At 36.3% G+C, this 27,679-nt stretch overlaps 2 protein-coding genes across 2 annotated transcripts; one reads left to right on the plus strand and one right to left on the minus strand.

Annotated features, from left to right (window-relative positions):
* The first annotated feature begins 3,167 nt into the window (after positions 1–3,167).
* Positions 3,168–12,022, plus strand: LOC132059581 (uncharacterized). The gene is made up of 6 exons (XM_059452227.1): positions 3,168–3,564; positions 5,545–5,619; positions 6,557–6,645; positions 8,560–8,644; positions 8,940–9,021; positions 11,624–12,022. Exons 1-6 carry the CDS (start codon positions 3,400–3,402, stop codon positions 11,713–11,715), a joined length of 588 nt encoding a protein of 195 aa, XP_059308210.1. The 5' UTR covers positions 3,168–3,399; the 3' UTR covers positions 11,716–12,022.
* Positions 12,023–13,571: 1,549 nt separating this feature from the next.
* LOC132059580 (polyubiquitin-like) lies at positions 13,572–15,551 on the minus strand. Its single transcript, XM_059452226.1, has one exon. The coding sequence runs from the start codon at positions 14,700–14,702 to the stop codon at positions 13,707–13,709; it is 996 nt and encodes a 331-aa protein (XP_059308209.1). The 5' UTR covers positions 14,703–15,551; the 3' UTR covers positions 13,572–13,706.
* Between the last annotated feature and the right edge of the window lie 12,128 nt (positions 15,552–27,679).

Here is a 27,679-nt window from a genome sequence, read left to right on the forward strand (position 1 = left end):
GGCTTAAACTTGGAGATCCCTACTTTTATGCTTGTTTAGAGAATAGACTAGCACAAAACCACATTAGAACTTTAACTTATTTGGATGGGAAACCACTTGAAAGGGATAGAGATATTCAGAAATCAATGGGTTCTATAAGACATTTCTAGGCACAACAACTCATCAACTCCCTAGCATTAGAAATAATGTAATGCAGCGAGGGAAAGTTTTAACAACGGACCAACAACTATGTTTGGTTGCAACAGTGAGCAAGGAAGAAGTGGTTGCGGCTATTAAAGACATTGATGACGGCAAAGCCCCAGGAAGTGATGAGTACAATGCCTTTTTCTATAAGAAGGATTGCAGTACAATCGGTGATGAAGTAATTTTGGCAGTTCTAGATTTCTTTAATTGAACTAGCATTTACAAACCTGTTAACTATACTGATGTCACCTTGATTCCCAAGGTTAAACGCCCTGCATCCATTAAAGAATATAGACCAATATCTTGTTGCAATGTGATAAATATCATTTTCAAGGTCATTACAAGAAAGTTGAGTGGAGTTACGAATGAGCTTATAGATGGTAGTCAATCTGCTTTCACCATGGAAGAATAATATGAGATAACATTATCTTGAGCCATGAGTTGGTCAAGGGGTATGCCAGAAAAGACACTTTAGTAAGATAAATGATGAAAGTTGATCTACAGAACCTATGACTCGCTTGAATGGGTGTTCCTTGAACAAGTATTGACCAACTTATAATTTTTTGAGACTTTTATTCAGTGGATCATGAGATGCATTTCTACAGTATCCTATTCCATGATTATTAATAGAGTGTCATCACATCCCTCCATTTGATGCTAGCAAAGGTCTCAGGAAAGGTGATTCCATGTCACCTTACCTATTTGTGATAGCTATGGAATATCTCAACAGATTGCTCAAACCATTGCACCATGACAAACGATTCCAATTTCATCCTAAATGTTCTAGGTTGGAGATTATTCAGTTGAGATTTGTAGACGATTTACTATTATTCAGCAAAAGGGATGCCACTTCTGTCAAGCTTCTTAAGCAATGCTTCTGGACTTCAGGCTAATCTTAACAAGTGCTCCATTTATTTTGGAGGGTGACACAAGTGGTACAAGACTAGATCTTAGAGATCACAAGCATGCCTAGAGGAGAATTTCCTATTAAATGCCCAGGTGTGCCTCGAAGCACAAAGAGTTATCTATTGTGTAATGCCAACCCTTGTTAGATAAGATGTTAGGTAGAGTGACATCTTGGACAAATAAATTTTTATCATATGCAGGGAGATTACAACTATTGAAAGTTGTGTTGTTTCTGTACAGACCTACTGGTCACAGCTATTTTAACTACCCAAGAAAATCATGGAAACTATATAAAGATCTGCAGAACATTTTTATGGGTCAAAGTGGAGTTGAGCTTTAAAAAAAGGCTCTCACTACATGGGAAAGATTATGCTTGCCACACACTGTAAGTGGACTAAACATGATTAACATGTATGTATGGAATAAAGAAGCTTTGTGCAAACTATTGTGGAATCTGTGCAGAAAAAAAAAAGTCTTATGGATCAAGTTGCTACATATCTTCTATGGGAAAAGGGAATCACTCTAGGGAAAACAACCTAAGCAGGTTAGCTGGATTGTCCAGAAGGTGTTAAAAGTGCATAAGTACATTGAGGAAGCAGGTATGGATGAAACAGTACTCATTGATATACAAACTTTCTCAATAAAAAAGATGTATTCCGGATTGTATGGAGCATATCTCAAGGTGTCCTGGAGAAGACTCACTTGCAACAACCCTGGATTTCCTAAATGGATTTTCATTCTATTTCTTTCCACCCATAGGAGACTCTATACAAAAGATAGACTGATTAGTTAGGGAATGTCGCTTAGTCCATTATGTTCTCTGTATGGTACCGAACCTGAAAACATTGATCACATGTTCTTCAAGTGTTCAGTATCAGCTTATGTATGGGGGAAATTGTTGATTTGGCAAAGTATAAACAGGAGTACACAACCTTGGAATGATGAACTCCTATGTTGTGAAGCTGGGTTCAATGGAAAGGAATGCACTGCTACTATGTATAGAATGACTCTTGCAGCTACTGTGTACGAGTTGTGAATAGAAAGCAATCATAGGGTATTCCAAATCCAAAAAAGAACCGGAGATGCCATTGTTAAGAAGATAGTTCAAGAGGTACTTGTGAGAGCAAATTTGAATGCTAGGCCGCGGCAAAGTGTGACTAGGTTCAATACTTACCCTGTTTAGCTGATGAAGAATAAGATAATGGTGGTAGAGTGGAGAATCACTAGCTAGGGCCTGTCTTACTGGTGATCGACAGTTTTGGTTCTAGTTTCTGTTATTTTCTTTTCTTGAGTTGTATATTGACACTTTTGGTAATAAAATGTGAATAGTTGCACCAAAAAAAAGAACAAACTCTAATCATCAATTTGTTAAAACAACAACGAATCTAACAAACTCATTTTGCAACAACAACGATTTGCCAATATTTTTTAAAAAGTTCAACAACACCCTTTATATTCGAAATTTAAGACCTACTTCTTCAAAGCATTATAGTGTATAGAGTATGAAGAAGGACAAAAATAAAAGATAATGCACTTTTTATAATGAGGCAACAGAATTTGTTTGTGATTTTCTTACCCAAGATTAGTAAAATTTAATACACTGATACAATGTAAAGAATTTTTATACTGATCAATATTCCCTTCATTTCAACATAAGTGAATTTCTGACACTTTTTTTATTAGTCCAAAATGAATAAAAATTACATATATATATATATATATGATTAAAAATTACATATTTATTTTGGAGGAGATCACATAGCGCGGTCGTGAAATTTTTACCTTTTAAAAGCCCATTATTTGTTATGATGGACTCTGGTATTCCCAACCTACGCATGACGTTGTTTTGTACGAAGTTGATCACTACTTTCTTTGTTACTGATTTGTGCGATATGGTCTCCATCCAATTGGTGAAATAATCGATGGCAATCAAAATAAAAGGCTTAAATGTAGTGTGTGTATAAACTAGGATTAGTTTTTTGACAACTACTTGGACTTATAAGTTAAAAGGGGTCATTTGCACTTAAAAGGGCCCTCATATGAAACTTAAAAGGTTTAAGTATAGTGTATCAACTAGGATTTGTCCTAGATAAACAAAAGTTTTATGCTTAACAGGACTTATGGCCGCTAGACATAAGTTCTGAGTGAAAAGTAAACTTAAAAAGCAGTCAACTTAAAGGTCAAACCGTGCAATTCCTTCAGTTACAACCCTGCAAAAAGCCCAAGTAATTTAATTTAATTATTTCATACAGTAATTAATTTTAAGAGGGCTGAGTAGGTGCTGTGTAGCCGTTGTTGTTGCTGTGGAGAATGAGAATGGAAGCAGAGTTGGTGACGCCAGGACAAGTATTGGGTAAAGCTTCACAGTTGAAAGCCGGTAAAGGTGCTTACCTTTCCACTGAAAACGACACCGTTTACGCCTCTCTTACCGGTTTCCGTTCTCTTATACCTCCCCCTTCCGACTCGCCTGACCAGGTTAGGTTTTCTTACTCTTTTGCATTCTTTTATGTCCGTAGGTGTTGTTTGGTTGTTGGTTAGAGTTATGCACGTATTAGTACAACAAGAAGCCCACTGTAATCCCACAAAGTGGGGTCTGGTCAGCTAATTTGTGGGGTGGGGCAGAGGCTGTTTCGATAAGCTCAGCTCAAGAGAGTTATGCATGTATTAGTGATAAAGGGTTTGGTTATACATGCTTAGTTATTCATGTATTAGTTATTCCATTTCTTCTCTGCATAAAATAATACATGGGTTCTCTCATAACTTATCTTTACATGTATTAGCTATGCGGGTTTGGAAACTACCGCACACTTGGTGTGCTAAATTTTATACTTAGCAACTAAAATGCTACCAAACATGGTACTCCCTCCATCCCAATTTAATTGTCTTAGTAGGCGTTTGGCCATAGAAACCAAAAAAAAAAAAAAAAAATCACTTTTTTTGGAATTTTGCAGTTGGAGTTGGAGTTGTGTTTGGCCATAGTTTTTATAAATAGTATTTGTTTTGTTGAAATTTACTTGTTTTGGTTGTGAAAAAAAGTGAAAAACAAGAAAACTAATTTTTGAAAAAAGTGAAAAAAAATGTCGGAAAAAAGTGAATAATTCTTATGGCCAAACGGGTGCTTAGTTTGACTAGGCATAACGTTTAAGGAATAAAAAGAGAATTTTAATTCTGGTGATTTTAAACCTGCCATGTAGTATGTTTGAATTGTCAACTTACATTATATAGAAAGAGACAATCTTTTTGGGACAGACCAAAAAGGAAAGTAAGAAACATAAAATGGGACTGAGGGAGTACTAGTTATCTTTGGTTTTAATACATGTATAATTCACTTCCTAACCAGCTACCAAACGACCCCTTAGAGTTGTTCATGGAAGGGTTTGACTAGTTTTTACTAGACATTACTGAACATGAAAACAAAACATTGGACGAGTTTTGTCAGTTTGGCTTCTATCATATAGAAAACAAGGTTTTCCTTTTCACCTTTTTGCCTTGTTCTCAGCAATTGTTCTTCACTGCTGAAATTGTGGTGCAACTAACACAATCTAAGGTGTTGTTTGGTAGGGTGTATTAGGTGGAATAATGCTAGAACTAAATTTTAGTACAATGTTTGGTAGCAAATTTAAGTCTGGTACAACTAATACCAATATTACTTATACACCTTATTCAGTCCTATTTTCTTATACATAGTAAACCATGACATTAACTGTACTGGTTCTATTCCATTTCTAATGCACGTTATTTAATACTTAAAACCAAACAATCAATTAACAATAATGCCAGCATAACTAATCCCAACATTACTAATACACCCTATTCGATACTATTCTTATACACCCTACCAAATGACCCCTGACAGTGCACCAATCGTGCGAGATTCCAAAAGGGATGGCTATAATTGAACCCATGACCTTTTTTCTGTATAAAGGATAATTGAATCCATGAGCCATAATTTTTTTATGTGAATGGGATATTCATGCTCCATTGTAGAATATATTAGGGATATTGTGTAAAGTTTCCTTATGCTATTGATTTTTTGAAGTCACATATGGTTTGAAACTTGAAACTTTTTTCTTTTGCAATTGGAGTTCTCTTGAAAGGGTCGGGCTTCTTGAACACAAATGAATTTGCTAGAAAGACAATCAGGAATGATCTGATTTCTGATCCAACAAGAAAAGAAAAAAGGCATTATACTCCAATTTCACTAGATTGTTTTACTTATACATAACCTGATCAAAGAACTCAATAGTTTGCTCTGTAGTTACTCTGATATGAAATGGATAACTGTAGCAGATTGTTAAGAGCTGTCGTGCATGAGCATGATTATCACTGTCATAAGATTGTTATTTGGCAGATTAATCTATATCTTTTTTTTTTTTCCTGATAATTCTGTGGTTTTGATCACTTTTTGTTACTTTAAATGACAATCTTTTTCTCCATTTTCTCAATCTTCATCAGAGATCGACAGTCGAAGTTACTGGTCATAAAGCCCATGCAGCTGTTCCTCAGCCTGGTTCCATTGTTTTTGCTAGAGTGAGTTTTCTTGGTTAAGACGACTGTAATGATAGTTTTCATGAATATTTTGTGTTAACGCTTGTGTTACCGGATTTTGATAGCTGTTTTTTGAGTTGGATGACACAATCATCACTCTTGCTTGCAGTATTTTCCCAAGTATAAAACGCTTTCTTGGTAAAATCGTCTCTTATCTCAAAGATTAAGTCTATACATAAACAGCTATATGATACATAAACAGCTATATGATAATTTCATCTTTTCCTTTTTAAAAATTTTTAACCTAGAGGTGTTAGATGCGTGGTGCATGGCAAAAGTCATTTTGCTTTTTCCTTCTCTTGGCCATTGGATGTACTTAATGTGCTTTAGCTACTCCTAATTTCTTCATTTGTTTTTTATTTTCTCTAAATTGCCGAGGACTTTACTAGTTTTATCACTTTTTGTCAGTTGTAATTTATCTTGGGTACCTTTGTTTTTGGTTCTTCCTCGATAAGATGCCATTAAAATTGAAATTTATCAATGTGATATCAGAATTCATGCTTTTATCTTCTCTACTTCATTTTAAATAGTTATATAATCGTAAAACCGAAGAGAGAATGAACTGCGAGTACTTTTGTTTTTGGACTTACTGTAGCTGGAAAAGATCAGCTTCCCTTTTTGAAACATTATAGACTCTTTTTCCAAGCAGGCAGAACCGCATTTCAAAAGAAATAAGAAGCTCTAGATATTTACTACGCTACCTTTCTCTGATTCAACTCATTCTTGATTATGATATACCGTAAATTCTTTAGGTTTCTTAGTTAGAAATATATCTATTAAATCCAATTGAATTTATGTAAGCAGTAGACTTCATTCTTCTTGCTTTTCTTTTTATCATTATTTGATTATTATTTATTTTGCTACAGACTGCATAACTTTTGAGATGAGTTCTTTTTTAATTATTTTATTTTATTAACAGGTTACTAAGGTGATGGCTAGAACGGCTTCTGCAGACATAGTTTGTGTTGATTCCAAGTCTGTGCGTGAGAAATTCACCGGCATTATTAGGTTAGTTAATCAGTTGAAAATTATGATTACAGGTTTAGGGTGACTCTTGATGAGTGATATCATCAAGGGTTTCTCATTCGACTATTTTGGATAAAATGGCTCAAGAACTCTGTTGGGGCGAAAGACAGAGCTTCACTTGACAGAATAGTTGCTCTTGTAATGAACTACGAGACATAAAGAATATAAAGTTTGTACTGGTGTGACACAGTTTTGTTAATCAACGGTTATGGTGTAAGTTATTTATAGGAGAATGGCATGATGGGAGTGGTGTTACTTTCATGCCAGGTACTGATGATAGTTGCGCTGAAAAATACATAGTATTAACAGGATAATTTTCTGCTTTGAGAGGACCGATTTCAAACTAACTATGGTCTTTTGTGATAGGAGATAGATGAGAATATGTTCTGGTATAGATAGGGTGTATGACTGGGGCTCTATGTGGTATGTGGTCTTTGTAGACTTGTTTTGCACAAGTTGCATCCCTTAATGCACTTATTAAAATAATGAATAATATTGACACAGGCCATCTCTCTTTTTTTTTTTTTTTTTTTTCAATAAAAAGTTGACACATATCATCTCATGCTTATGGTTGTTTGGTGATTTAGATAATAACCGTAGCTAAAAAAGGTGTTCCGTAGTTAAGTTTGCTTACTGATATTTTCATGCTAATTCTGTACATAATATAACTTGCCAACTAATTTATTTGTCACAAAGTGCAAAATGTGATTGATTTGCTGAAAATGATTGATGCGCTACAGTTTTGATTTAAAACCTCTACTGAATACAATTATAATTACCGAATTGCACATTGTTGCATTCTTTGAAAAGTAGGCTTCATGTGGTGATCATATATCATCAAGTTACTAACTACTACTACTATTATTATTATTATTATTATTTCTCAGAAAAAAAAAATAGTTACTGTTATTTTTATGCACTGCTGTGCCCTTTAGTTCAAAGTTGGATATATTATGTTGCAGGTCAAGAATCATCCATAATGAAGTAGGAAATTGAATAATGTAATTGTATTATCCAATTTGTTTGTGTTTGTAATATTTGTATTGTATCGGATATTGGGATATTCTGTCTCTGCAATTGCTTGTCAGGTTGTGTGTGTATTAGTATTACAATCTGAGTAATGTTGATGCTTAATACAAGGTTTTCACATAGATCTTGAGTTAAAAGGAAAATGGATAAAGACTTGTAAAAAGAAAAAAAAAAGAGAGGGGATAAAGAAAACTTGATACTTGGAATATCATGTGATGCCGGGATGAATAGAAGAGTTAATATTTTCTTGGAGAAAAGGTAACGAATTGTTTTAACTTGATTTTTTTGATAGGAGAGTTAGTTATTGTGGGAAAACGTAGTCCAGTGCTTATCGGCGTAAACTTAACGCATAATTTATATTTTTTGGAGCTGTCAAATGTCTCAACTATCTGTGAATTGTAACATAGCAAGCAAGATGTATTTCCTGTTATTACATTATTGAAGGTAAGGATGTTTGGTACGCTGTTCTCCTTTCCAGTAAAGACGACCCCTTTGGTTAATCATGTATCCACCACAAAGCCTATCAACTGCTCGTAGATAATGATGCTGCAGACCATTAAATACTGGTTTTTCGTTTTAACACCCCTTAAATATTTGCTTATCTTGGTGCATAAATTTCATATCGGGTTTCAATCTCCACATTTACAACATCTATTTGTTGAATCACCAGTTGGTATTTTCAGATAGCAATATGTTAATATTGTACTAAATTGTCACAGAAGTGAGCCTTAAATTTTAAGCTGTAATTTTCACTTACCGGATACTTATAAAATCCCGTTGTTTTTCATGTTGACTTGCTTTATATGCACATCAATTGACTCAGCGATTTTGGAACAGAAAATCTAAATCTTTCTTTTGAATCAACAGGCAACAAGATGTTAGAGCAACTGAGATTGACAAAGTAGACATGCACTTGTCCTTCCGCCCGGGTGATATTGTTCGTGCATTGGTGGTAATCTCCTATTCAACTTTATGACTAAGAAAGGTTTAAAATTTTTGAGTGAATGCTAATTCCCAGAAACCACCTAAGGCAAATGTAAACAGCTAGTAAGTGATAGTAGAAGACTGCTGTTGCCTTTTTTAGTCCATCTTTGATCAAGATAATCGTTCCAAGCCATTGGCCGTTTGCAGTTAGTGTTAGCAATATTGGGGAATCTTGGTTGTGATTTCTTGGAACTAAACTTGTTTGTAAAGCTTGTTGACTTGCTCCGTATTGAGTATAATTTGTTATATTCTTTCTTGAAAAGCTATCACTTGGCGATGCACGAGCATATTATCTGTCAACTGCAAAAAATGAGCTGGGTGTTGTATCTGCTGAAAGTGCGGCTGGTAAGGCTTTCTTCATCAACTATTTTATTTTGCTTTTCCATTTTCAGTCGAATTTGTTTATGCTATTTTGAGCTATGTTACTCGAACTCTTCACTTTCGGTGCCGCACCAGTGTCGACACGAGATGGCTGTGGGGGTGTGGGTGTGGGATCCGTACCCGATTTGGTCAACCGATTTTGGATACTTTGACCAAAATCGCGTATCAATTCTGGACAGATTCATTGATTTCTTTAATCAAAACTAAAGCTAAGGTGAAATTGAAGAAAATGGAATACCTTGTATAAAAAAAATTCTATGTCACTCTGTTTCCTTCTATCTCCTTCGGGGATTCTCCTCTTGATCAATAGTTTTTCGGAAAAGGGTCAAATATACCCCTACTATCAGATAAGGGCCATATATACCCCTCGTTATACTTTGGGTCCAAATATACCCCTCCAGTTATACTTTCGGTTCAAATATACCCTTTCTCCGTTAAGTTTTCTAAAGTGGACATATGCTCACATGTGGCATTAACATTTTTGGTGAGGTGGACGCCACGTGGTATGCCACCTCACACCCCCAACCCATTTTACCTCCTCCCTTCACTTCTTCCACCATCGTTGCAAATCATCCAACTTAACAAATCAAAATGATTTTTTTTTTTTTTTTTTTTTTGCTATGTATGCATCAATCCACAAAAAATAAATAAAGTTAAAACCAACCAAAAAAACATGTGCAGAATTGCTTATTTACGAACACCTTTGTAACACACAAAACCACATCCAAGATAAAAATTTACTTTCCCAGAAAAATGAATCATAAACAATTTCTGTATGTGCATTAATTTCCAAAAACGTACATGTCAATAATTGCTTACTTATTAATTGGCTTGGTATCTAGATTGGACAAGAAGCCGGTATATTTGTGATTTTCGGTGATGAAAGTGACGTCCTTGTCTGATAATTGATGAGTGGTTTGTTCTAGAGGACGAGGAAACAGGGGAATCGGGGACGGGGGTCACGTTCTCCTTCCACCGGCGGCACTTCGCCGTACCTCCGCCAAGACCACTTCGCTGGACAAAAACAGAGCACAATCCAACCCATATATGCAATGGTGGTGGAAGAAGAAGGTGAAGGGAAGAAGTAAAATGCGTTGGGGGTGTGAGGTGGCATGCCACGTGGCATCCACCTCACCAAAAATGTCAATGCCACATGTGATAGATGTCCACTATAGAAAACTTAACGGAGGAAGGGTATATTTGAACCAAAAGTATAACTGGAAGGGTATATTTGGACACAAAGTATAACGAGGGGTATATTTGGCCCTTTTCTGATAGTACAGGGTTATTTTTGACCCTTTACCGTATATTTTTCCTCAAGATTTCCACATAATATTCCATAATTTAGGTTTTGTAACTTTATTTTTAGATATTTGAATTTTTTTTAGCCGAATTCCCCGTATCCGTATCCATAACTGGATCCGTATCCCCGAATCTTAAAATTTAGATCATGAAGGATCCAACATCTAGATCCGCACCCGTATCGGACACGCACACCCGAGTCCGAGTAACTTAGATTTTGAGTTTGATTCGGAACATGATTGACTGCTTCTGAATATTGAGTATAAATAAAAGACGTACCGCCATGTCGCGCACCAGAGTAATTCCACTTGAAATGATCATTGTTTAGCATGCTAAACACAGATGATGAATTTACTTACTGGAAAAGCATTAGAAGCTAGTCATTATTACTGTAGTTTAACAAAATATAAAGTTTTATGCCAGCTTCATGTGATATCTGATTCTGCAAAGACATTAAGCTAAGTACCTTGTCAAATAAACATTAAACTGAGTAGTTTGGCATGTTAAATATCTAGTAAATGGAGTCAGTGGTCAACAAGTGGGAGGAGAACCATGAGGTCTCAAGTTCAAATCCCAGCATAGGCAAAAAAACTTGGGTGATTTCTTCTCATCCATCTGCCAAATGGACAGAGATCCCGTACCTGTGCTGATGGGGAGGTCGCATGTACCCGGTGAAATAGTTGAGTTGTGCACAAACTGTCTTGGACACCACATGTCATTAAAAAATAACCTTATAAATGGATCAATTAGAAGTTAAACTTTCTTGTGCAGGTATATTCTGAATTTGTTGTATAAGTAGCTCCAGATTGACTTCAAGGAAAGAAAGGATTGGGCAATGGAGCTTACCTTATTATTGGGGGTTGGTTTTTTTTTTTTTTTTTTGTTGGGGGGGGGGTGTGGGGTGTTGCTTGGGGCTTTTCCTTATCTGGAGAAAATTTGAATCCCAAGACATCATCAAATGGAGCTTACCTTATTATTAGGGTGGGGGCGTGGGGGTTAGCTTGAGAATTTTCCTTCATCTGGAGAAAATTTGAATCCTAAGACATCATCATATATTCATATCGAGGGGATAGTTGTACAAAAACCTTCACATTTCCATCTAAGCTAGACGCTAATGTTTGATTTGAGTTGATAGCATAGCCAGTTTAGTTGCAGAGGCTACTATATTTATTCATAGGAAAATGTTATTTTATAATGATTACATGTTACAGATTAGGGTTGCAGAGTTTAGGTTCTTAAAAGGTTGCTTGATAAACTTTTGCAGGTGGTACCATGGTTCCAATTAGTTGGACAGAAATGCAGTGCCCTCTAACAGGTCAAGTAGAACAGAGAAAGGTGGCCCAAGTTGGAGCTTGAGTAGATCAAAACACATTGTGTTGCTCTTAACTGCAGTCACCGTTTTCATTTAAACCGGAATGCTGATTTCGCCAAAGAATGTATCATCTTAACACCATAACAAGAGGAGGGGGGTGGATGCAGGAGGCAGCTGCCCTATTTTGCTCTTGTATTATAACTAGTGTTCGATAGATTTACTCCTTTAATTTTTTGTGCGTTAGCTTTACATTTTGTTAGTATGCAGAGGACTTTCTCCTCTCTGCCCACCAGGTTAGTATGGGAATATGATAGTATAGGTCAAGCTCAGTAAAGTAATGTTTATTCTGTATTGAGCCTTTCATTAGACCATTTTTGTATGTGATACATTTTTTTGGGAGATTACTACTTTGTGATTGGAGGAGGAAGTTATCAGGTAATGCGTTAGTCTCTCTCTCTCTTGGGGTCCATTTTTTGTTTTTGTGAATTTAGTTCGTCTATTCCATTAGCATTTTTTTTTTCTGTAGTGGAAACAAAGTGCAGCTTGATCATTAATTAGTTCCCTATGTAAAATATTTGAAATGAATAAACAACTTAATCTATATATATATATATATATATATATATATATATATATTTTTTTTTTTGAAACGTTTACTCGGGGTTGGTTGGACTGAAAAAGGAATAGGATTAAAGTTGGTAGGATGGAGAGATTAGATATGGATTTAAGTTGTTTTATTCATTTCCACATCCACCAAAAATCACTCTCCATCACTATGGATTCAACTCAGTATTTTTTTAACGCACAACTACTAAGAGCTTGAGATTTGATGCTAATATGATTTTCTGTATTTCTCTTTCCCTCAATTATTCATAAATGAGCAATGTTTTCCGAGTGTTGTTATCGACATGTCGATGTTCAACGAATCAATTTCAGTTCTGATATTCATAATGTTTTTCAGTTTGCTTATACTTAAATTACTGCAAATTTTGTGCTCGAGCAGCAACAACAATCACTATACTTACAAAAAGAAATGCTGTGAAGAATTTCACTCCGGAGTGCTCTATTCGTAAGGCTGTTGAAGCAAACTTAGTATTTTGTACAGATTCAAATATTGAAATCCAAATCTGAATGAGCTTTGCAAATTACACCTTCCAACTAAAATAACAGGGAAAGACTCATTAGAAAATGAAAAAATTCCGCATCATGTTGGGGTGTAAGAGTAATATAATCCCTTACAATTATTGATTTAAACAAATTAAAATTCGTAATACAATTAGATATTAAAATAAATGAACTTTAATAGTAAGATGTTTAGAAAAAGGCCAAACATTTCTGTTTATTAGAAAAGGGCCAAAGTTTATTTGGTTCAATGAACACGTAGAATTTTCTTTGTTTATTCAATTAATGTTTTGATTAGTCACCTCCATGGCTGGCCAGTGGCCACCCCTTGCCATCATCGTCTGGAGGTAATTACTGTTAGAGCTTCCCTCTTTCGTGGCTTTACCACTAGAACAAGTTGCCACAACTAAAGTTTAACCTTTTCTAAATGTTCTTGAATCAATCAATTAGAGTCTCAATGCTGCCAATCCAGGTAGTTGATGAATGAGTAGAGCTCCTTTTTCCTATTTCAACTCTTTCCAATCCGTGCTAAAATTTCTAGGGAACCAAAGGGAAATAGTTCTTTTTTTTCTTTTGGGCATTAAAACAAAGCTCTTTGCTCAACCTGTGGATTTTGATTGCAGGATGAGTATCATGACGTGCGCCTCATATGAACCGTCTCCGGATTCTCCTAACATACAAATCCCATTGGGAACAGATTAAGATAAGGAGAAGCCAGCATAGTCAAAAAACAGAATGACCTGAGATTTTTAGCAGGTAAGGAAAAGAACAAAGAATATAATCAAACCCGGTTAAAGTTTGTCATTCAACAGTAAACTACTTCAAAACCAAGGAAAAGTCTTGCTACACAATTCTTTATTTAGAGAACAAAGACAACCGGCAGCTATAGAAAACCTCCAGAGCATTTGCATCCTCAGTAGTCACCACCACGAAGGCGAAGCACAAGGTGAAGTGTGGATTCCTTTTGGATATTATAATCAGCAAGGGTGCGCCCATCCTCCAGCTGCTTACCAGCAAAAATAAGCCTCTGCTGATCTGGTGGGATCCCTTCCTTGTCTTGAATTTTTGCCTTCACGTTGTCAATAGTGTCAGAGCTCTCCACCTCTAAAGTTATGGTCTTTCCTGTCAGAGTCTTGACAAATATTTGCATCCCTCCCCTCAAACGCAACACCAGATGAAGTGTCGACTCCTTCCGTATGTTATAGTCAGCAAGTGTTCTTCCATCTTCTAGTTGCTTGCCCGCAAATATCAAACGCTGCTGGTCCGGGGGAATACCTTCCTTGTCTTGAATTTTGGCCTTCACATTGTCAATTGTGTCCGAACTTTCAACCTCCAAGGTGATAGTCTTGCCTGTTAAAGTCTTAACAAAGATTTGCATGCCACCCCTCAGACGGAGCACCAAATGAAGGGTTGATTCCTTCTGAATGTTGTAATCTGCAAGGGTCCTTCCATCCTCAAGTTGTTTCCCAGCAAAGATCAATCTCTGCTGGTCCGGAGGAATCCCCTCCTTGTCTTGGATTTTGGCCTTGACATTGTCAATAGTATCCGAGCTCTCAACTTCAAGGGTGATGGTCTTGCCAGTAAGGGTCTTCACAAAGATCTGCATACCACCACGAAGACGAAGAACAAGGTGAAGGGTGGATTCTTTCTGAATGTTGTAATCTGCAAGAGTCCTTCCATCCTCAAGTTGCTTTCCAGCAAAAATCAACCTCTGCTGGTCTGGAGGGATACCCTCTTTGTCCTGGATCTTGGCCTTTACGTTGTCGATGGTGTCTGAGCTCTCGACCTCAAGGGTGATGGTCTTTCCGGTTAGAGTTTTAACAAAGATCTGCATCTGAAAGAATAAACGGAAAGAATTATTACCGACTCCAATATTTAATAGGACCAAGCAGATGAAACATGAAAACATGGGAGCACTAAGAGATACTAAAAAGTCACGAGTATTCTTCGCATATAATTCAAAATAACACAAGCTATCTTAGTGCAGCGGTTTCTCCAAATTACTTAAACATGGGTCACAAAAATGCAGTTGGTTTATCCTAACTACAGTATACACAGGTCATAAAAATAAAATTAATATAATTTATCATAAGAAATCTTGCAAGATTACTGGTGTGCCTAAACAAAAAATGTACATGTGTACACAAAGTATGAACTGGTGAAACACAAACAAAACCTATCACATATTGTCAGAGATCGAAATTGTATTACGTGGCTAATTTTTTTTAAAAAAGTGAGTATTATTACATCAGAACTACTCTAATTAAATTGATTAATAAGCAGAGCACAAATCACCTTTCAACAATTTACCATCAATCTACTCTAATTAGATTAGGTATCGAAACAAGGATTTTGAATAAACTCAAGCTTCTATCAACGCAACTACTCAAACTCCTCCTTAAACAACAAATAAATAAATCAAGAATTTACAAAAGAAGAAGACATATTCATAACTTTCCACAATGCAAAATCAAGAGTTAAAGAAGCATGTTTATTGCAGAAATTAAACCAGTTTTAATTAAATTGAACATACAAAAAAAAAACGACAATATAATCCAACAAGTTTGTACTAAAAAACCACGATATAATTGCAGGTTTTTCCCTTCAAACGGGCTAGTCTTTGATCATAACATGTGCAATATTATGATAGCAAAAATATAAACTTATGAGTTAATTATTTGTTACAGGGGCGAAAAATTAGAGAACACAAAATAAGTGTAAAAGTGTAAATGACCCAAAAAGAACACATATAGCGAAATCAAAAAGTTAGAGAAGAGAATATGTATTACTTACCTTGAGAGGAAGAAGAAAGTAGTTAATTATGCCAAGGAGAGAGGAATATTTTGTATTGTGAATTGTGAATGAGAGGAGAAAGGGGGAGGAGGAGTTTATATAGGGATGTGTTGGGCCAAAATAACGTCAAAGTCAGCTAATTGGTTTCCCTTGTGGGTATGGGATAAGAATATTAACCTTGATTATCGCCTTGCCCTATCTTTCTATCGAATGTTCTGGAAGGTAGTAGACTTCTAATTGTTCAACGACTTCTTTCTTTCATTTTTATTTTTTTTTAGTTTGCAAATGAAAAGATGCAAAAGGTGTTGATACGTTCTATCCACATAGAAATCTTACCCTCTTCCACACATTACCAGTGGATGATACAACCGCTATCACTTTGGCTGCAGGATGGGAATGAAGGTCGACAAAAAAGACGAGGTTTCGGTTGGAGGGTCCCTGACGCCCTGAGTCAAATGGAATTGAAAAGACTTTTTTGATAGTCAAAATATTCTTCAATTACGAGGTGACTCAGAACCATTTCCAGTCATGATGGGTCTGCACTAGGGATCCGCACTTAGCCTGTTTCTATTTGCTTTAGCGATGGACGTCTTGACACGTCACATTCAAGGGGAGGTACAATAGTGTATGCTATTTGCAGATGACATAATTCTGGTAGATGAGACGTGAAGCTGGAGGTGTGGAGACAGACTTCGGAGTCTAAAGGTTTCAAGTTGAGTAGGACTAAGACAGAATACTTGGAGTACAAGTTCAGTAGTGTGCTCAGAAAGCGGCAAGGACATGAGGCTTGATACCCAAGGCATCTCTAAGAGATAAAGCTTCAAGTACCTAGGGACAGTCATCCAAGGTAATGGGGAGATTGACGAAGAATCACGCATTGTATTGGAGCGGAATGAATGAAATGAAGGTTCGCTTTCGGTGTTGTGTGATAAGAGGGTACCATCAAGACTGAAGGGAAAGTTTAGTAGAGTGGTGGTTAGACCGACTACGTTATATGGGGCGTAGTGTTGGCCTGTTAAGAAAGCTCATGTCCAGAAGATGAAGGCAGTAAAAATGAGGATGCTGAGGTGATGTGTGGGCATACCAGGAGAGATAAAATTAGAAATAAAGTGATTTGGGACAAGGTAAGAGTAGCCCCCGTGGAGGCAAGATGTGAGAAGGGAGGTTGAGATGGTTCGAACACGTGCGGAGGAGATCTGCAGATGCTGCAGTGAGGAGGTGCGAGAGGTTGGCTGTGTTTGGGCTGAGAAGAGAGCGGTAGGACTAAGAAGTCTTGGGGAGAGGTGATTAGGCAAGATTTGGTGCAACTTCAGCTTACCGAGGACTTATCCCTTGATAAGAGGGTGTGGAGATAGAGTATCAGGGTAGAGGTTAGTAGGTTGCGAACGAATTACTTTCCCGTACTAGGAGTAGTAATATCTTTGTTTGTCTGCTTATTATTAGTTCCCGAGTACTATCTGATTGTTTCTTTCACTCTATTTATCTCATTATTTTGTTGTTATTACTGGTTACTATTACTATTTTGATGCTTTTTCATCTCTCCTTGAGTCGGAGGTCTATCGCAAACAGTCTCTCTACCGGTCACTTATTTGAAATAGGATATTTTTATCATTCGTTTCCATTTTTTTGGACAAAAGTATTTTTGTTGTTTGTCAATTAACTTAAAAATACTCTCCTAAGTAGTTAAGTAATTCAAAAATAACTTTCCCGCTAATGGTTACTCCCGAACAAGGTTAAAATTACCAATTTTATCCTGATAAGATAATTCTACCCTTGTTCTTTTCATATTGTTTTCGGAAAAGGCTCAAATATGCCATCGAACTATCGGAAATGGCTCATTTATGCCACTCGTCAATAGTTTGGCTCATTTATACCATCGAACTATAAGAAATGGCTCATTTATGCCATCGAACTATAGGCAATGGCTCATTTATGCCACTTATCAATAGTTTGACTCATTTATGCCATCATCTGTTACCAAAATGACTCATCCATGCCATATTTCATTAAAACTGGTTTTACAATACCATCTATGACACGTGGCCTCTAACTAGATTATGGTTATGGGTGGTCAAGGTGTATGGGTCGGATTTTTTCTTAATTTGATATTTAAAATTGGGCTGGTTTAATTAAACGACGTAGACCTCTAATTGGAGGCCACGTGTCATATCTTGTATTATAAAATCGGCGTTAATGGAAAATGGCATGGATGAGTCACTTTGGTAACGAGTAATGGCATAAATGAGTCAAACTATTGATGAGTGGCATAAATAAGCCATTTCCTATAGTTCGATGGCATAAATGAGTCATTTCCTATAGTTCGATGGCATAAATGAGTCATTTCCTATAGTTCGATGGTATAAATGAGCCAAACTATTGACGAGTGGCATAAATGAGCCATTTCCGATAGTTCGATGGCATATTTGAGCCTTTTCCGTATTGTTTTTGAGTTTAAATTTGTGAGAAAAAGTATAATAACAACTATGAGATACTAGTAAGTAGTATCAAGACTTTCCATTTTAACCAAAAAGAAACGGTTACACGCAGTTTTTTTCTCTCTTTTAATTCCTTATGCATTAGATATAAGTTATTTTTTCTCAACGTGAAATCATGTACCTTTTCTTGCATAATTGTTTTAGAATTTATTTTTCTAATTAATAAGAATGGATTTATTTTACTAGCTCCAAAACGGATATGATAAAAGAATCAAATTCAATGATACCTTAGTATGTTATGTTACTTATTGTAACTTTAAGTAATCATAGGTTTTAATCGAGAGTATAATAGCTTTGAAAGGAAACTATAGAATAAATGTTTAGTTGCTAAAATTAAGGTTGGTAATTAAACTTTATATTACATAAAAAAGCAAAACTAGAAGATAAAGTTATCCTATTTTGAATAATTCAAAGGCAGCTTTGACCCTTTTTCCTTTTTAGTTTTACTAGTTTCTGCGCAGGTGCGTTGCAGTGTACGCCATATTACTGGAAACAAACTTTTACAAAACTACATACTTGAAGCAAATTGATAAATGTTGGTCCTAGCACCCTCTTATTATTTACGACGTTCGTTGATTAACAACGACGTCCATTGATCAACCGCGAGTGGATTGTCGTGTTGAGTCCCGGACATGGCAGTGGTTTCTTAGTGGGTAAGTTTTGGTGGTTTAGCAAAGAGTTTCGAGCAATAGATCTAGACAATATCACAGTTGTCTATCCCCACAAACGGTGCCAAATTGTTTACCACTAAAAATATGATTTAGGCTAATAACTAAATTTGTATGAAAGGGATTAAAGACAAGTAAATCGCATTCGATCAAAGCCCTTTTTCTTGTGGTTAAACCGAAAGTATATGTAAAAGCAAATATGTAAACCGGCAACGTTTATAATGAGGCAACTCCCAATGCATATCATGAAATGTGTGTACTCCTTTTTCTTCACTAGACTATTTTCAATTGAGTTTTTTCATGCAAAGGTTTTAACGAGACATATTGTATTTTAAATGAATATTCAATGGGGAGTTCTATGAAAGAGATGAATGAATGTAGCTTGCCATATACTTTTTGGCAAAATACATCAAATGACTCCTAAACTATACCGAAAATGTCAATATCACACTCAAACTATACAAGCGACCTATTACACCCCTGAACATCTTAAAAGTGAATTATTTTACCCCTGAGACATCTATAACCAGTTGCACATGGGGAGGTGTTACATACTCTCCCGCCACATCGGCACCACGTCAGAAACCTTCTAATTTTTATATTCTTTTCATTTTCCTTTCTTTATTCATTGATTTTTCTTTTATTAATTATATTTTGACGCTAATTAATTCTTAGTTATCCATTAAAATCCTCCAATAATTATATATTCTTCATCACTAAATAACCCCACCCACCCCATCTCTTTTATCCCACCGGAAACACCATATCCTCCACCACCTAAGCCACCATTATCCATCCATTGAAATGAAAAAAACTCCAACAAGAACTCAAAGGAACAAACACGAAGGAACACCCAATTTTTGCTTGTTTGAAAATTGATGAGAAATCAAAAAGTCTTTTGCTTTTTCGTTTGTATATCATTGTGGAAGGGTGATGAGGCTACTAGCACTAGTTGAAAAAATTAAAAAAAGAAAGGAGAATGGAAAAAGAAAAGGAAGGAGAAAGAAGATGGAGGAGGCGTGAGGGTGTGCAAATGATTGAGAAAGGAAGACGAGCTCATAGGAGCTCCGACAATGGCGGAAATGGGATGATATCAGTGAGAAGAGGAAAAAATGAAGAAGAAAGGGAGGGGTTTGAGGGGTGGGTGTAACATTCCGTAAATCCGAATTAGGTATGAATGTATGAATCTAGTATAAAGGTGATATTTTAGCTATACGAATCAATTTGGGATGAACTCGGGTGATAAACAGTCGTTTTGAAGTCAAACGAAAAAAAAAAGTGAAGTTCTTAAGGCCTTCTAAATTCGTCTAAGTCTAGGACGATTTGTACTTATGGCTGTTTTCGGGTACTTGCGTTAGGAATTTGTGAAAACTTCCTTCTTGAAAGTTGTAACCCGTTGAAATAGATTTCCAACGGTATATTATAGGGGTCAAGGGGACATCTATACAAAAAGCTATGACCATTTTACTGAAGGATTACAGTGCAGTCCGTTCACTGATCATGTTATACGAACTTGTTATACGGCCCATATAATTTTATACGGACCGTATAACTCGTCCGTACTTCATGAAACCTCAAATCGACGTTCTGTTTTCAGCCATGATAAAATATGGTCATATTATACGTACCGTATAACTTTATACGGACCATATAACTTTATACGGACCGTATAATATGTCCATATAATTTCCGCCTCACTTTTGTAAAAATTCAAGCCTTGAGTTCTTTTATTTCATTATTCACAATTCCAAGCCCTAGCAACAATCCAAAACATCAAGGTAAGTCAATCCAAACCCTTCCAACTCAATTCTAACATATACTCTAATAATCTAAGCAAGAAATCATTGTTCCTAAACTAGGGTTTTCAATAAAACCCATCTCAAGGTTCAAGAATTCAAGATTTTGGAAATCTTCTTCAAAGTTAAAATCTTTAATTCAAGTTTGGAGCATTACCAGGTATGTAGAGTTACTATCTACGCGTGGGAACATCATTGTTCTTCCCCACGCCTCAAAATCCATAAATTATGATTCTCTACTAAAACTAGGGTTTCTATACCATACTCATGATAACCCTAGGTCCATGTCCATGATTATATTATGTATGAATTACTATTATTCTATCATTGTGTTTTTAATAACTCCATATGATTATTGAGAATCAGTCCGTAATCCATGAAAACCCATATCTTGCATTCCATGGGTTCTTGCATGCATGTTTTAGTTAAAATGATTATTTCATGAATATCCTACATGTCTACAAGTTTTCATGCAACTATAATATATAATTACTTTCATGCTATGATACAAGATACATAAATGCTAAATACAAGTTATTTCATGAAACCACATTTACAAGTTATTTCATGATATCCATGTACAAGCAAGTTATATTCATGAAAACCATGGGCGCAAGTGCCACTTATTTTACATGTTCATGTTTTTGGGAGTTGCATTAATTACCGAGAAGGCTTCAAACGACTCGAAACTACGTAGCCTTGTTTTGTAGGATGAGGATTGCTCCACCCATGCTTAGGACGATCTCTCATAATGACCGGATCCTTTCATAATATTATTAAATCTCGTGTCCCCGGCAAGGTATGAGTGTTATTGGTACGACGCAAGTATCGGACCATATTGTCGGTTATATTCTCGCTCTCCCTACTCACGATACTTTACGTTATATATATGTATATGTACTCATGTTCATGATCATGTTTATTTCGGCTCGATCTCGTTATGTTATTTTCGTCCCATGTTAATTCTTTCGGTTGCTTTACATACCGATTACATTCAATGTGCGACGTCCCCTTTATTGCCGGGGGCCCTGCGCATTTCACGATGCGGTACTAATTTACGGATGACTTGTACGCTCGATGGGACGTATTCGTATCGACTTATTGGTGAGCCCCATCTCATTCGGGGTTTAGTCAACTCTTTATTTTATGATTAGCTATGCATCTAAGGTATGTTGGGGGCACTTTTTACGAGTATGTTTTTCGTGTTCAGACTTATGTTAGAGGTTTCATAGACTAGACAAGTCAGTTATTTCATGTTACACTTTCGGAGTCGTATAGCCATTTTGGCTCATTCATGTTATTTTCGCACTCATGTTTAAACAAGTATTTTGATTAAGTATTATGACTTATTGCATTTTATAAAGGCTCATCATGCATTCACGTTAAATTCCACTCATGTTATGCCTCATGATGATTCAGCAAGCCATGTGGTTCGCTCGGTCACATGCGGAAGGCACCGAGTGCCGTGTTTCGCCTTGTGCCATGGTTCGGGGCATGACAAACAGTATCGAGCCATAGGTTCAAATGTCTTAGAGTCTATAAAACCGTGTCCGGTAGGGTCACTTTTATATGTGTGTGGCGCCCACACATATAAACAGTTGACCACCAAGACATTTAAGATTGTCTCACTTCTTTCAACTCTAGATCGTGCAATAGAGCTATGTTCTCAGAAATCACTCAGACTCGTGTGTTGTTTCCTGTTCTACTGAATACGCCATGTCTCAATGGATGAGGAAGATGTAAATCTAATCATTATCGATGTGTTGCTTTCAGATGAAGTCATCAGGAATTATTCTAATTCGTCCCATGAAGCTTAGAGCAGTAAGTAACATTCTTTTTCCATCGAATTCTGAACGTATCAAATGTGCAAGCGGCAAGAAAGAAATTCGAGACCCAAGACTTGCTAAATAGTGCATGGTGTGTTTATCAGGTGTTAATACTATTTGAAATTCAAATTTCGGTATGGTAACACACGTAGGTTATATATACCCTATAGAGTAAGTTTATTTGGACTCTTTGACCATGGAGCTATAGTATAAGGGTGATGGTTCATATTTAAGACCCCACGAGGTAGCATGTTATGAAGTTAACCGCAGAGGCATAAATTGTCCACGGTAGTTTTGAGCGAGTGAAATAGCCTAAGAGCCAATCCGTAATACTAGAAAGTCCCGACTTTTCAAGGATATATATATTTTTGCCATATGATCTATGCACATGACTAGGAAGGGACTGATGTGATAAGAAAACCGCGAGCAGAAGATATTGAATTTTTTTTTAGGGTTAGTTTTAAATTATTTAAGCTTATTCAGATCAGACCTAGAGAGTATGACGTTAGTAAGTTACTACAAGAAGCAGATATTACTATGAGATAAAAGATATGACAATTCCCTCTTAGGTTATGTGATTAAGTATTTATCCCTGATGTGTACAGTATGATATAATTTTGGAAGTGTATAGGGAGTTTGGGGTTAGTTGTTCCAATTCCTTGTTTGAGACCGATGAAATTTCCCTAAGTGTGATCCATGTCTATAGTTCGTAAAAGATACCATACAACCCTAGAATAGAGTCAGATACGGAGGAGAAGTTAGAAATAACCTTATGCTTCACATTAGTACTCAGAGAAGAATTAGAGAATATGATGCTAGCAAGTGGTTAACAGAAGCATAGTAAGTAAGTTTGAGTAGATACAGTGAATTAGAAATTTTCAGCAGAGTTAGTAAAAATACAATTTGAGTCACTTAGTCAAGTTAGCACTACTAAGTGGATAACTGTCTGAATACACCGAAGGCGTGTTAGAACCTAAAGGGTTTAAGTTAAATTTGAGGTATAGAGATTAGTGAAAGAAGAAAACATCTAAGCAGTAAGAGAGCAAGCTATAGAAGAAGAGCCTTTAGGAGTTATTAGGAAAGAGTTTTCCTCAAGACTAACAAAGCTAGTATGCCAGTTATGTACATTAGAAACCCGTTCATTTAAGTAATCCAGTTTTCTCAGTAAGTAAGACTTGCTTGAAGTAAGTCGAAGAAATGAGTCGTTAGTATGTTGGAGGAAATTAGCGAAACCACTAGATGACCACTTATTGCTAACTCAAGGGATCCACAGGCTTTAAACGTCAGCCTTTGAACTAAGGGGGAGATCGTGTGATAAGGTGCCAATATAGATTATGTGTTTCGTAAGTTGATAAATGTTAAGGAGATTATGTCAGAGGATCACAGTTTCATGTAGCCAAGATAAGGTGCGTAGAATGTGATTTTTTGTCATGCTGTTGAGATCAAGTACTAGGTAATTATGTTATGAGATAAAGTTCTAGATCGAATAGCGGATTTTAATGGTATAACGGTTGCAATTCCAGAACAATTCATGCCTTTATGTAGTACCGATGCCCAAACGTACTTACACACGTGCTTAGCATACCTATCTTATGCCCTTGTTAAAGCTTTACACTCCATATTTAAGATACAAGAATTAAGACTCCATACGATAGTAAGCTATGCAAGGGAATGTTTTTTCATGTTTCTCACATCAGGTTGTACTCATGTCCAAGGTTAAAGACTGCATTCATATCTCACGTATTTATCTTGCTTTTATACCCATGATCACGTTCTAGATCCTAAGTGATTTCTTATTATGATTTTGACGTTGATAAAGATCGAAGGGAAGGTAACATAATAGTTTAAAGACTGAGAATCCTATGGAATGCACACCTATTCCTTAGACGAGAGGAAAATGCCTTAGGTGAATGACTTATTTCGACTCCAACGGTATACTACCTATGTTTTCACGTACTCATGTCCATGATAGACTTATTCAAGCATCCACCTAAAGAAGTAGTATAAAATGATGTTGGTAGGCAATAATGAGAGTAAGTCATGATGGATGTCCTATCCACGATTCTATGTAACACATGCTTAGTCCCTTTAGCTAATGTTTTACGATCATGGTGACATGATCCCTTTCTCCTTTCGCTAAGTATCTATGCCTCGTTATGTTCAAGGTGACTATCTACCCATGTCTTAGATGCTCGAAGAACGAAGTATTCATGCTTATAATCCATTCTTTCATGAACCTTATTTAAAAATTAAAAAAAATAATAAAAAAGAGGGGGGGGGGGGGCATTTACTCACGGTGATAAGAGTAAGCTATGTTGAAACATGTCCCATTCTTTCAGTATATCTAAATCCTAAAGGTAATGTTTTATCCATGCCTATGTCTCTGACTCAAGAGTGAAGCTTACAAATTGTGCTCCATGCAAGTCACACTTATGTCTTAGTCATACTTCAATACTCATAAACTCAAGTCCATACGCCATGGTATGTAGGTACCCATGTAAATGCCATGTTTCTCATGTACCCATGTCCCGTATCCCTTACTCACGTATTTATGTTTTATGCCATATTAATCCTGTTACCATGAATGTTCCATGTTACGTCCTTCCGTTTGATATACGCATGCCACGTTTATGTTCTAAGACAAAGTGCCTCCTATGATTCGAACGAATGATTCCTCACTCTCAATCCTTTATGATCCGCGCATGATAATAAGCAAGGTATGCCAAGGTATTCCTATCTATGTTTCAGAGCAAACAATAGTTCCTTTCCTTCACCCTATGGGGCTTATCTCAGGAGTATTCTAATCAGATTCGACGTATTCACGTCATGCCTATGCTAGACCTTTATAAATATGTAGGTAGCATAATATTCCTATTAGATGATTCAAATCTGTCTCATTCGCACCGAGTTGCTCCCACATTCAAAGCCTAAGTCGTACTCATATCTTATATGTCAATCGTGATGGTGATATACAAACATCTATGATCAAGCCTCTAAGTGTTCAGATTTCATCTCCGCTCATCATACAAATCCCCTGCTGTAACAATCATGTTTTCGATATTCAGATCTCATGTTATGATATCCATGTTTACACGATATTCGTATCTCATGACAGTTTAGCACTCATGTATTCATGCTAGACAGTTTTCATGTATTTATGTCCCATGTCATGCTCTTTATGCCCAGATAATCATGTAATGTTCGTGCTTATTTTCCAATACTCATGTCATTCGTGCCTACGGATTCTCTTCCAAACTCCATGTATAGTAATCATGTAATCATTCAGCCAATATCCGTGTCAATAGCTAGCTCGGATTCATGTTAGCCACATTCAAGATTCGTAAATCACGTTATGTCACATCATGCGTAATAAGATATTTTGTGAGTTGTGTGTTGGTACGTTAGTTAGCTGGCAGGCATTTGAGAAATGTCGTGAGGGTCTGAATTATGAAGGAACTACTGCCATAAAATTTTCTAGATTCTGTAGTTAGTAGTGATTCTTAACCTTTATTCATAAATCAAGGACAGTTGTTTCACGATTCTCATTCAGGTAGGTACGACTCAGTTTCATGCTCCCATGTATGTTTCTATGTAAAGACATATTTAGTTCTCATGATCCATGAGCATATTCCCACGTAATCATGTTGAGCTTTTATGTTTCATGTCATGTTTCTTCACGTTCATATATTCAAGCCATGTCCAGTCCCATTCTTAACCAAGACCCATCATTCGGGGACGAATGATCCCAAGGGGGAGATATTGTAACATTCCGTAAATTTGAATTAGGTATGAATGTATGAATCTAGTATAAAGGTGATATTTTAGCTATAAGAATCAATTTGGGATGAACTCGGGTGATAAACAGTAGTTTTGAAGTCAAACGAAAAAAAAGTGAAATTCTTAAGTCCTTCTAAATTCGTCTAAGTCTAGGACAGTCTATACTTATGGCCTATTTTTGGGTACTTGCGTTAGGAATTTGTGAAAACTTCCTTCTTGAAAGTTGTAGCCCTTTGAAATATCTTTCCAACGGTATATTATGGGGGTCAAGGGAACATCTGTACAAAAAGTTATGGCTAATTTACTGAAGGATTACAGTGCAGTCCGTTCACTGATCATGTTATACGAACTTGTTATACGACCCATATAATTTTATACGGACCGTATAACTCGTCCGTACTTCATGAAATCACAAATCAACGTTCTGTTTTCAGCCATGATAAAATATGGTCATATTATACGGACCGTATAACTTTATACGGACCGTATAATATGTCCATATAATTTCCGCCTCACTTTTGTATAAATTCAAGCCTTGAGTTCTTTTATTTCATTATTCACAATTCCAAGCCCTAGCAACAATCCAAAACATCAAGGTAAGTCAATCCAAACCCTTCCAACTCAATTCTAACATATACTCTAATAATCTAAGTAAGAAATCATTGTTCCTAAACTAGGGTTTTCAAGAAAACCTATCTCAAGGTTCCAAGCCCTAGCAACAACCCATGCTCATGATAACCCTAGGTCCATGTCCATGATTATATTATATATGAATTGCTATTATTCTATCATTTTGTTCCTAATAACTCCATATGATTATTGAGAATCAGTCTGTAATCCATGAAAACCCATATCTTGCATTCCATGGGTTCTTGCATGCATGTTTTAGTTAAAATGATTATTTCATGAATATCCTACATGTCTACAAGTTTTCATGCAACTATATTATATAATTACTTTCATGCTATGATACAAGATACATAAATGCTAAATACAAGTTATTTGATGAAACCACCTTTACAAGTTATTTCATGACATCCATGTACAAGCAAGTTATATTCATGAAAACCATGGGGCAAAGACGTGCCACTTATTTTACATGTTCGTGTTTTTGGGAGTTGCATTAATTACCGAGAAGGCTTCAAACGCCTTTGAAACTACGTAGCCACCGTAGGCTGAGGATTGCTCCACCCGTGCTTAGGACGATCTCTCATAATGACTGGATTCTTTCATAATATTATTAAATCTCATGTCCCCGGCAAGGTATGAGTGTTAAACTGGTAGGACGCAAGTACGGACTATGTTGTCGGTTATATTTCTGCTCTCCTACTCACGATACTTTACACATGTTATATATGTACATGTACTCATGTTCATGATCATGTTTCAACTCGATCTCTCGTTATGTTATTTTCATGTCCCATGTTATTTCTTTCAGTTGCTTTACATACCAGTACATTCAATGTGCTGACGTCCCCTTTTATTGCCCGGGGCCTGCATTTCACGATGCAGGTACTAATTTACAGGATGA

This window comes from Lycium ferocissimum, chromosome 6, assembly GCF_029784015.1.
Source record: "Lycium ferocissimum isolate CSIRO_LF1 chromosome 6, AGI_CSIRO_Lferr_CH_V1, whole genome shotgun sequence".
Classification (NCBI taxonomy): domain Eukaryota; kingdom Viridiplantae; phylum Streptophyta; class Magnoliopsida; order Solanales; family Solanaceae; genus Lycium; species Lycium ferocissimum.